We start from the raw sequence: 12317 nt of genomic DNA on the forward strand, positions 1-12317 counted from the left end.
TTCATTTCTACCCCCTGCTGTGGGCAGGGTTGCCAACCACTAGATCAAGCACTGGATAATGAATATGTGCATGGGCAGAGCTGTTCTCTGTCTTCCCACTTCAGATTCATTTGCACAGTTGCCATATTTGTTTGGTTGACAGCCACTAGCAGGGCTCAATTCTAGGGCAACTCTTCAACATTTTTATCAGTGATGTGAATGCAAGAGTACACTGCATCATCAGCAAATGTGCAAATGAGTCTAATGGGGGAGGACTTGCTGGCTCTCCGGAGGGACAAGTAGCCTTGCAGAGGGATTTACATAAATTGATCATCAATGGCATGAAGTTCAAGAAAAGGAAGTGCCAGGCTCTGTGCCTGAGACAGAATAATGCCAGACACAGTTATAGACTGGGAGATGAATGTCCAGAGAACAGCCCTGCAGAAAGAGACCTAGAGGTGCTGGTCAATTGCAGGCTCAGTGTGCATCATGCCAACAGTATGCCCTGGCTGCCAACGGACAAACTGCATTTTGGGGTGCATTAAACACATTGTAGCCAGCCTGTCAAGGGATTATTCTCACATTATGTTGATATTGTCTCATCTTGCATACTGTGTACAGTTCTGGTCTTCACAATATAAAAGGATATTAAGGTTCTTGAAAACATAAAGAGGAGGGCAGTAACACTGGTAAAAGGGCTGGAAGGCATATCCTGTGAAAACTAGCTGAGGACACTTAGGTTGTCCATTTTGGAGAAAAGGAGGCCAAGAGGTGACCTCACTTTTCTCCACAACTCCATGAGGAGGACAAACAGAGGGAGGTACTGGGCTTCCCTTCCTGGTAACTGTATTAGTAGGGATTTCAGTCTGGATATTTGGCAAAATTTCTTTAACTGTGATGGTGATCAAGCAGTAGAACAGGTTTTTGAGAGATGTGGTTTGTGCCCCATGCTCATGAATGTTTGTGGTGCATTTTGACAATGCCCTCAATAAGATGCTTTAACTTTTGCTTGGCCCAGAAGAGATCAGGCAGTTGGATTTGATCTCTGAAGGTCTCTTCAACTGCACTATCCTGTTCCATTCACAGTCTGTATGCATAGTTCTTAGTTCAGAAGTTACAACTCAGATTTACGCTTTTCCAGTTTATGGTTTTAGGTGAAGATTGGGTAAGATGTGTCCCACTGTGAAGTTTCAGTGCCATGTGCAGTTGTAGCATAGATCCAAAGACAGAATTCACCAGATAGTTTTGAGGTTTGCAGCCTCAAATTCTAGCAGGAAGATCTTCACAAAATGTACAATTGCAGTTCTTTATTATAGTCTTCATAGTTTAATTCAGTTTCTCCTGAATACCACCTAGAAGTTCAAATTTTGTTTCCTTTGAAATAAGTGCATGCATTATCTAAACTTTCTTATTTATTCCTATGAAAACAATAGAATTAATTTTTGAATTATTCTGCAGGTGCTGGGGAACAAATGAACACATGGGAATCTGGTGGATCATCCGAGGACCGATGTTGTTTTCCATTACAGTAAGAACTATTTTATCTGTTCCTACCATGATGTCTGCATTGAAAGTAACATCTCTATCATGTTGGCCCATGATGCATGAAAAAATTCCATAGCTGCAAATTTGCTCAATCAAATAGCATTACTGTGCTCTTTGTATCTGTTATAATTTCCATGGAAATAAATAAGAGGCATTACTTGCAGAGAAACCTACATATCATACACAACTGTATCTCTTGTGATCATTTCTATAAACGATCACAGTAGAGGAGATAAGACAGAAAAGATTGTAAATGTGATTTCTTATTCGCTGTCAGTGCACAGTTTCATATTATAAATCTGCAAGCAAGAAACTTTTCAGGGTCAGCCTCTCAAATGTGTATCTGTGCAGTGACTTCTGCATGGCTCTGCACAAACTAACACAAAACCTTTTGCTTCTTGTATTTTTACCATACTTTTATTTAGTGAACAGGTTACTTAGGAGAGTACTACTATGTGGTGAGCAGGTATAGACTAAGTTGTATGATAACAAGGATACAAAGAAGTAGCAACAAAAAAATATTGATTGTCATAGAGAGAAAGCATTTGCCTAAACAAGCACCGGAATACTTAAAAAAAAAAAAAGTAGTATGGCATAACAAGACTAAGATAAGTTTTTTTAAAAAAAAAGTTTAAACCAGAAACTGAGTGGTAATGAAGAGATGAAAACAGCACAATCAGAACAATTCCTGAGGATGTGATTACAAACACAGAATTTTGATGGCTGAGGGTTAGGTACATCTCCAGCAAAACTTACATTTTCAAAGAGTCAACAAGGAATAAAAAAGATCAGAGATTATTTGATCAGCATCTTGCTAATCTGTCTAAAACAGAAAATAAAAATAGAGAAGAAATAGACTTTAATTATGCAAGGAGTGCTCAGACTGTGATACTGAGGAACTGATGCATGTGGAAAGGGTATAATTTTCTGTCATGCTGTAGTAGAGATGTAGCAATTATGACTTTAGAGAAGTAGTGGACTGTTTTGAATCTGCTGAGCTGGAGAGAAACACATGAGAGAAAAAGGGGACATAGCTGGGACTGAGCTGTGAAGAAGAAAGGAACACTTAATAAGAAGTCGACAAGAAGTAAATAGTTTGATGGGCAATCGAGCTCTCTCTCTCTCTCAAAAGACAGTGGAGAGAAGAGACAGAAAAGAAAGAATCATATCATAGAATCATTATAGAATCATAGAATGGCCTGGGTTGAAAAGGTCCATAGTGATCATCTAGTTTCAACCCCCTGGCTGAAACTAGGCTGCCCAGACCCACATCCAGCCTGGACTTGAATGCCTCCAGGGATGGGACATCTACAGCCTCCTTGTGCAACCTGTTCCAGTGCATCACCAGCCTCAGTATGAAAAATTTCATGCTAATATCCAACCTAAAACTTCTCTGTCTTAGTTTAAAACCATTCCCCCTTGTCCTATCACTGTCCACCCTCATAAATAGCCGTTTCCCATCCGGTTTATATGCTCCCTTCAAGTACTAGAAGGCCAAAATAAGGTCTCCCCAGAGCCTTCTCCAAGCTAAACAAGCAGCTTTCCTCACAGCAGAGCTGCTCTAGCCCTCTGACCATCTTAGTTGCCTCCTCTGGACTTGCTCCAAGAGCTCCATGTCCTTTCTGTGCTGGGTCCCCAGGCCTGGACGCAGTACCGCAGATGGAGCCTCACAAGAGCTGAGTAGAGGGGGACAATCACCTCCCTCTCCCTGCTGGCCACCCGTTTTTTAATGCAGCCCAGCACACAGTTGGCCTTCAGGGCTGCAAGCTTACACTGATGGCTCATGTCCAGCTTCTAGTCCACCAGGACCCCCAAGTCCTTCTCTGCAGGGCTGCTCTCAAGATCTTCCTCCAGTCTGTACAAATAAAGAGAAGAGACTTGAAATATGTGAAGAGGAAAAAGCTGAAAGAGAGCAAAACTGCCCCAAAACTAAGGATGGGATCACAATGGACAAAGTCCGGAACTACAGATCCAGAAGGGATCTAAGCCAGTTTCATGTTAAAGTTAAAATGTAATTTTATGATAGAAGAAAATATATATGTAGATCAGGCTGAAATAAGGCAATGCTGAGTTATCTGATTTCACGGCTTGAATATTTTTTATATTGGGGTTTTGGTTTCTGGAATTAAAATAGTGCTGCATAACCCTTTGCAGAACTTCTTAGATAGAAAATTTGCAGGTTGGTAGCAGTCAAGTCAGAACAATTTAATTAACAGTTTACAGTTTAATAGTGAAGTTATTTGCAAAAGCATGTACTGCCCAGGGCTTCCTTATCTGCCTAGATAAAGCCTAGAATTCTGGAGAATTCCAGTTGCTGTTGGAATGTGTCTAACCACATTCTGCTCATCTAAAAAGTGTGGTAATAAGTTGTATTATGAAGGTACATAAATGCTGTAAGTGCCTCTCCGGAAGAGAGCTCATGTCAGGAAAATGTCACCGTGCTGCTCTGTGCTTTACCCTAACACCAATATGAACAACCTGCTTCTATTAATGCCAGTTTTACATCTCTTTAGTAGCTATATGAACAGTGTCATAGGATTTATTGTAAATAATCAATATGTATTTAATTTCAAGGTTAATTTTGGCATCTTCTTAAAAATTCTGAGGATGTTGATTTCCAAACTAAAAGCCCAGAAAATGAGCTTTCATGACTACAAATACAGGTATGTAATACATGACAAGAAATCCTAGTCCTTTTTGTTTTCACAGCATTGGAATGTTCCCACCATGTCCTTGCAGATTACACACTAACCTACCTACCACTGCCAGTGTAAAATATATTCAGAGTAAAATACATAGAAGCCAGCTGAGAAATTGGGATCCGCAAATAATTTCTTATCTGAGTGATAAAGGCAGGTCATTATCTGAGTGTTAAACTCTTCAAGCAGTTAAAAATGCAGTATGAATTCTTCTCTCGGGTGTCCAGAGTGTATATAAAATAGCCTTGACTGCTGTGACTTATTTTTCTGATAAAGGATCCTCAAAAGAAGAAATGTTCAGAAGACTTGTGGAATGTTTCTAGTTACCTTGGACACCAGCACCTACCTATTTTTTACAGACACAAGCACTGTCTGCAAACTTACTGAGCTTGCACCCCCTCCAGCAAGATCACTGATTAAAAAGTTCAGTAAAACTGGCCACGGTACTGAACCCTGAGGAGCACCACTTGTGACTGGCTACCAACCAGATTTAAGTCTATTCACAGTGACCCTTTGGGATCCAGCTGGGATAGCCATCCACTCAAACTATGAGCATTCAGTTCCTCCAGGATAAGGGCATGGGAAACAATATCAAATGCCTTGCAAAAGTCTGAATAAACAATATCTACAGCTTTTACCTCATGCACTATGCAGGTCATCTTATTATTGAAGAAGATCAGGTTAGTCAAGAAGGACCTGCCTTTTATAAACACATGCTGACTGTGTCTGATCACTTGGTTGTCCTGTACTTGCTATGTGATTTCACCCAAGATGCTCTGCTCCATGACATTCCCTGCTCTGAGCTCAGACTGACAGGTGTGTTAATCCCCCAGTCCTCCTTCCTCCCTTCTTACAGATGGACATCACATTTGTCAGTGTCTAGTCAGCTGAGACCTCCCTAGTTAGCTGGGCAATCATTTCTGGAATCATTTCTGTGTAGATCCATTTTCAGTTCTGCACTAAGAATGTTGAGAAATACCATAATTAAACATTTTCTTTTTAAGATTGGCAAGATCTACACTTGTGCTGATTCCACTGCTGGGGATCCATGAGTTTATATTTTCCTTCATCACTGATGAGCAGGTGGAAGGATTTCCAAGACATGTAAGACTTTTCATTCAGCTGACAATGAGCTCATTTCATGTAAGTACTGTTTTGCAAGTAGTTTCTAGTGGTCACATATCCACCACCTACGTATGTTGCTTATCTGTAGGTTACACAAAAATAAAATAGTTTACTACGGCCTGTAATGTCTTTAAATATACAGTAGAGATGATAAAAAAATGCAGTGTTCAAAATATGGTGACCCCGAAGTCGAAAAAAAAAGGAGTCTGATGTTTTCAGAAAGATTATATCCTGTGTTCTCTGTAAATCACAGATGTCTGACCTGAAAACAGAATAAAACCAGCCTATTTTAAGTAGTGTTTCATATAAAGTAATTTTTAAAAATCACTGGACAAAATTTAATTAGAATTTTAAACTGATCTCTTGATTTTGTAGTCAGGAGAAGCAGGTTGGGTCTAGATCCATGTTTTTCAGCAAATTTTGTACATTCAGCATATGTATGCTGATATATGATAACTATGTCATATCACATAAGAAGAAAAGAAAAAAAAAGAAAAATAAGAGGAAGTGGGCAAAATACCTGGAGATACAAGGAACAGTTTCATTCCACTGACCATACAACTGATGCAGTAAGCCTGAGATGGTCCTTCCATTTTGGGTTTTTCCAAAAGTGCTTGGACTACATGGCATTTGGAGTAGTTTGATGAGAAGAGATACTGACCTGAAGACTAAGATGACAGTCAGTGCAGTTAAAGCATTTTCTTTGAGAATAAGCATCTGGGTGGGTGGAAAGTAGAACTTAATATGACTACCAGGCTGATGTTCTCAGGCAAGTATGTTGAAGACAAATGTAGCACATGAATCTTATCAGATTCCCTGATTTGCATGAGTCAGGAGCCACATGCTGCTCAGCTGTAATATTCACTTCCATGAATTCCTTCAGGAAAACTCAGAGAGTCTGCATATTTTATTTGAGCAACAACATACATATATACTTCAGGCACCTACAAATTTTAGGGAACCATATTTCACATGTAGGCATCAGAGGCATCATCCACGATGCCCTTCTAAGGGCTATAATTTGGAGCATAAGTATAAATTAAAAACATGTGGGTTTCTGTGATTCATCTCTGTTGACTTCAGTGAACAGGTGTCAGTAAAAGAAGTCCACTTTGGCACACCAGACCCCTGATTACTGCACTCATCTGGAAAATGGAGTTGACACTGGGGACTTCCCAGTGCCCCAGGAATGCTTAAAAGCATTGTTTTCTCCTGTTCAGGCACAGCTGTGTAAGTCAGAAACCAAATCTGCAAAATAAGCAGAGAGAAAGGAGGATGAAAAAGCATCAGAGTCTATGGCTAAATGGTATAAGCAGCCAGCTGAGAAAGGGATGCTCTGAGGCTTTGGCTTCTGCCCTGAGTGCTGATAACATTCACAAACATAACAATAAACTTAAAAAGGAAAAATCAAACAAAAGCAATTAATGAATCAGTATTTAGAAAATCTCATCACTTGCCTTTGCCATCCTAGATTCATAGAATTGTTTAAGTTGGATGGGACCTTTTGGGGTCATCTAGTCCAACTCCCCTGCAAAGAACAGGGACATCTTTAGCTTAAATCTTTGGGTCTCTTTAGCTTGGAGAGAAGGAGACTGAGAGGTATTAATGTTTATAAATATGTAAAGGGTGAGTGTCATGAGGATGGAGCCAGGCTCTTCTCAATGACATCTAATGATCATAGAATAATAGAATCATAGAATTACTCAGGTTGGAAAAGACCTCAAAGACCATCAAGTCCACCAACAGCCTAACCATAGTACCCTAACTCTAACAACCCTCTGCTAAATCTTATCTCTGAGCACCACATCCAAACAGCTCTTGAACACATCCAGGGATGGTGACTCAACCACCTCCCTGGGGAACCTATTCCAGTGTTTAACTACCCTTTCTATAAAGAAGTGTTTTTTAATGTCCAATCTAAACTTATCTTGGCGCAACTTGAGGCCATTTCCCCTCTTCCTGTCACCTGTCACCAGTAAAGGTGTAAGCACCTTTCAGATACTGGAAGAGAGCAATAAGATCTCCCCTCAGTCTCCTTTTCCCCAGACAAAACAGCCCCAGCTCCCTCAGCCTCTCCTCGTAGGGCTGATTTTCCAAGCCCTTCACAAGCCACATTGCCCTTCTCTGGACCTGCTCCAGCACCTCCATGTCCTTTTTGTACTGAGGTGCCCAAAAGTGAACACAGTACTCAAGGTGAGGCCTCACCAATGCCAAGTGCAGGGGCAGAATGACTTCCCTAGTCCTGCTCACCACACCATTCCTGATACAAGCCAGGATGCCATTGGCCTTCTTGGCCACCTGGGCACACAGTGATAGGACCAGAGGCAACAGGTGCAAGCTGGAACACAGGTGTTTCTACATAAAAATGAGAAAAATGCATGGTGAATCTCATGATTCTTACCATCACTTATGCACAACTACACGTGCGTGTCACGGTAACTTTATTCCGCAGTTTAGAAAGTCTAAGGAATGGAAATATCAGTCATTCCACTGCTGTATTCATCAATCCATGTTATACAAATTTCTGAGCATTGATTTTTTATATGTAGCACTCCAATTTAACTACCTTTCCAGACAGTTTGAGGGAACTAGGGGTGTTCAGCATGGAGAGGGCTCCATGGAGACCTCACTGCAGCATTCCAGTACTTTAAGGGAGTTGATAAACAGGAAGGATAGAGTCTTTTTACATTGTCTGATAGTAATAAGACAAGGAGGAATGGTTTTAAACTAAAAGAAGGGAGATGGAGGTCAGATATCAGGAGGAAATTCATTACCTAAAAGCAGTGAGGCCACAGCACTGCTGCTAGCCTGAGCTTGGGGGGCAGCCAGCCCATGGCAGAAGGGTCTAGGGGGCTGGTAGAACCCTTTCAACCATTCCATGTTTCTGTTATATGATTGGTTTACCTGTTGTTCTTTACTCATGAGAGATGATACACTCAACACTCTTGCCCTGCCTCACTTTTCAGCCTTAACAATCTCCATGGTACAACAAATCAGTGTCCAGGTCTTCTGTCTTTAATGAGGTGCCTAGGAATACCTCAGGCCAGAAGTCCTTCCTGTTTACTAACTCAGTCTTTTTGCTCTCTTCTGTAGCCTGAAATATGAAGGCATCAAAGCACTGTCCCTAGAATTTATTTCAATCTCTGTATTCAGTCTGTGCATATGCTCCAGTGCTCTGCTGTATGCATCAGTGCTTTGACAGTGCAATTGAGCCTCTAATGAAAAATTTCCACTTGAGCAGAAAAATGTCTGGGCAGGCAGAAGGGAATTCATGTGGAACCATCACCCTAAGAGGACTGTTTGATATGGTATTGAAGTATATGTTGATCATATCCTTACTTGGAGAGGTTGCAGGGACTAGATGTTATTTTAAGCAACATAATCATTTTAAATGAAATTTTTATTTAGTAGCTTGGACAAGGAAGTATGATATAGAGAACAGCTTACTCAGCTCTTCCAAAAAGCACAGACTTCATTCTATGTACAGGAAAATGCATGTGCTTTGCTATATGGTAAGCTTTAGAAGTAAAATTTCTTTTCAAAGTGCCCAGAAATCTTGGGCAATGTTTATTGTAGATTCTCTTTTTTAGCCACAACATTATTTGTTAAGGGATTAGCAAAAAAGCACTTAAACTGTACCCAATTACATTTGTTTAGTCTATAGATCTTCTCAGCAGTTTTAAAACTCAGTTAAACTGTTTTATTAAAGAGGCACCTCTGGAATCTTCCCTGGAGGTTTTAACTCAAACAAGTTTCAAAAAGCACAACAAAAGCATTGCAAAAATCAGGATACAAAACAAACAGCAAACACAAATAACCACACTGCTTTCTGATGTTGTTTTGCAGTGTTTCTGTGCATCATTCTGTGCTTTAATTCACATGGGGGTTTATAAACCTCCATTCAACACAGAGGTGCCACCAGCACTCACAAGGCCTTCTCCTGTTCTGGTGACTTTCCACTTTTCTGGCCATGCTTTGGCAGCACCAAGCAGTACAACCCCTGTTTCTGCTTGTGAGTTTCCATGGCATTTCTATCCAATGAGAGAACAATCTCCAGATGAAGATGTTCTGCAAAAAAAGCTCTTTTTTCATAAATAGTTCTGCATAAAAGCTGCTTTTTAAGCCACTGAACTTGTATTTAATCAACATAAACTCTCTGTGGAACAATATTTAGATTTATTTTTCCTAATGCTGTGAGATAATTCAGATGCTGAGAATCATTTAAAAGTTACACCAACAAAGGATATGTCAGAAGTAATTAGATCTTGCAACCAGTATCCAGGTGAACATGGTTGTCACAGTTTACCTAGATTTACCTGTGCCCATGACAGGGGGCAGCCACCCCGTAGGGCCCCCGGCCCAAAAGGGAATGGAAAAAGGGGGATGAGAAAAGAGAACAGCGGCGGAGGAGAACGTATTTTACTAAATATGATACTGTAATACAAGATAACACAATATAATACAACTGAGGCTAATAAATTGAACAAAATAGAGAGAGAGTCCTTGAAAACCGAGAGGCCTGCTGTGAACTCTGGGCGACACGGCTGGAACACTTCCCACTCTCTGAGGGTCCGAGAGAGAGAGAACTCCAGCCTGGGAGCGAGATTATATACGTCCTCCTCCCGTGACTTATCTCTGGCCACGACGTCCTCTGGGATACGTGGTTTTCTTCTGAGAGCTGAGTATTCAGGACGTTGTTATTCCACAGAACTGGAGTATGAACTTTTTAATGATCCATACTGCACACGATGTGGAATATTGACAACATTACAAAGCCATGACAATGATAGACTTAAAATATACAGAAAAAGCAATTGCAATTGTTTTTTTTTTCCTGCCCTTACACCCACTGGCATGACAGGGAAGTGATTTTCTTCATACTTACTGAACATATGTTTAGGGAGTTATCGGTTCTAACTTTTTCAGGATTGTTAGTAAATTCCCTACAGGTTCAAACTGCTATTTGTCAGTGGTAGATACAATAAGAATATTGAAGCTGCTGTGCATTTCACTATAAATCTGAGAAAAACTGAAATATTTATGGGGAAAAAAAAGTATGAATGTAAAAACGAATGATATCAATTGTACTACATATGAAATATTGAGCTTCTGACATGTATTTCAGGTTGTTTTACCATGTCTAGGAACAGGAATTGTAGTATAACAGTGATAGTCTGAAAAGAAGAACTATGTGGTAGTAAAAAAGATTAAGCGTAAGATCAGATGGGGTTGTAGAGCCTATATTCTTCAGCATCTGCATCAAAATACCTACAAATGTGCCCTACATTTGCTAAGGCATCACACAAAAATAAATTGATGATTTCAGTGATAAATTAAGACAGGTGACTAGTTTCCATTCTGAAAATTAGAAAGCACTGTGTGTTTGTGTGGCTTTAATACTACTGCCATCTCTACACTAAACCTTCAGGTATCTAACTTTTCCTTCTTATTGTTCGTCTCCTACAGGGTTTTTTTGTAGCAGTTTTATACTGCTTTGCAAATGGAGAGGTAAGAGACTATGATATCAGTTTTCAGTAGATTAATTAAATATATTAATGACACCAAGAAGGATGAAAACACTGACTAGTTCTGGTTACTGGGGGGCATACTTACATCTTTTAAAACTTAAGTAATTGTTATGTATAATGAAAGCAAGACTTCTCATATTCAAAAAGATTCAAATGCAAAGTATTTTCAATTAAGCTTGTGTTAATATATGGCACTGTGGAGGTATAGATTCCCTATGATGTGAGATATCACTGAATGCTTATAGTGAACCTGAACCCCACTCCTTTACACAGATGAAATCAGATTTTGTCCTTGGACAGGCTAAACCCTTGCTTTACTTTCCCCTACAGTCTAGGCGAAGCTGCAAAATCTGGCATGCTTACATGGTAAAAATCAGCAAGCTGAAAAATCAGTTCCATGTGTGCACTACAAGGAACATATCTAAATTTGAGGTGATTATTGACTGGTGGTTGTTTTCCACTAAGCCTCAAAGAAATCAGAGAACAACTCACAAAGGACCTTGGGAGAACCCCAGTCCCATATATTGTTCAGTATTGTGAAGATGGAATTCAAAGAAGGTAGCTCATAGCTTTGTCCAGCAGGGCTTTGAAAACCACAAAGTACAGGGGTTCTGCCACATCTCCTGTCCTCTGCTCTAGTGCTTCACTGCTATCAGGAGGAACAGGAGGAATCTTTTCTGTAGTTCCAGGTAGAACTTCTTCTATTCCAATTTATGACCACTATCTTCCGTGTCCCTACAGAACACCTCAGTAGAGTACCTAGCTTCAAATCCCTCACGATCTCCTCACAGGCTACATTCACAGAATTACAGAATCACTAAGGTTGGAAAAGACCTAGAAGATCATACAGTTCAACTATTCACCTCTTACCAATAGCTCCCACTAAACCGTGTCCCTAAACACAATATCCAGTCATTCCTTGAACACCCCCAGGGTCAGTGATTCCACCACTTCCCTGGGCAGCCCATTCCAGTGCCTGACCACCCTTTCTCAGAAGTAATATTTCCTAATGTCCTCTACTGAAGGACTCTACTGAAGCCTTTCTCCTCTGCAGAATGAAGAAGCCCTACTCACGCAGCCTCTCCTCAAAGTGCAAGTGCCACAGCTGCATGCAGTCTTGGCATGACCACAGTGGCTCATAACAGGCAGCCATCAGAAATGAGGCTTGTGTAGTCTGAGGAATTCATGTCACAAATTTAAATATATTCTAAGTCGAAGATTACTGTTTATACCTCCCTTATAGTCAGCCTGGGTGCAGATCTCCACTACTTGCAATAAGCACTTGTCCAGCACAGAAAGTTCATGTGGTATATGCTACACTTTTATGGTGTATACTGTGGTATACTGACACTTGTACATGACTCTGAACACCTTTTTAAAGGCAAAAAATGAGAGGAGCTGCATAGAAAATGTAGGACATACATACACTCCTAATGTTTAA

General features: G+C 40.3%; 1 protein-coding gene across 1 annotated transcript in view; it reads left to right on the forward strand.

The window, feature by feature from the left end:
• GLP2R (glucagon like peptide 2 receptor) overlaps positions 1 to 12317 on the forward strand; it is a 46839-nt gene that overhangs the window by 20052 nt on the left and 14470 nt on the right. Inside the window, exons 9-12 of the mRNA XM_015879515.3 lie at positions 1438 to 1507; positions 4099 to 4187; positions 5228 to 5366; positions 10815 to 10856. Coding sequence (XP_015735001.3) covers positions 1438 to 1507; positions 4099 to 4187; positions 5228 to 5366; positions 10815 to 10856 — 340 coding nt within the window. The remainder of the gene's footprint in view (positions 1 to 1437; positions 1508 to 4098; positions 4188 to 5227; positions 5367 to 10814; positions 10857 to 12317) is intronic.

The sequence above is a fragment of the Coturnix japonica genome, chromosome 23 (assembly GCF_054131305.1).
Source record: "Coturnix japonica strain WE chromosome 23, WE-NBRP24, whole genome shotgun sequence".
NCBI classification, from domain to species: Eukaryota; Metazoa; Chordata; class Aves; order Galliformes; family Phasianidae; genus Coturnix; species Coturnix japonica.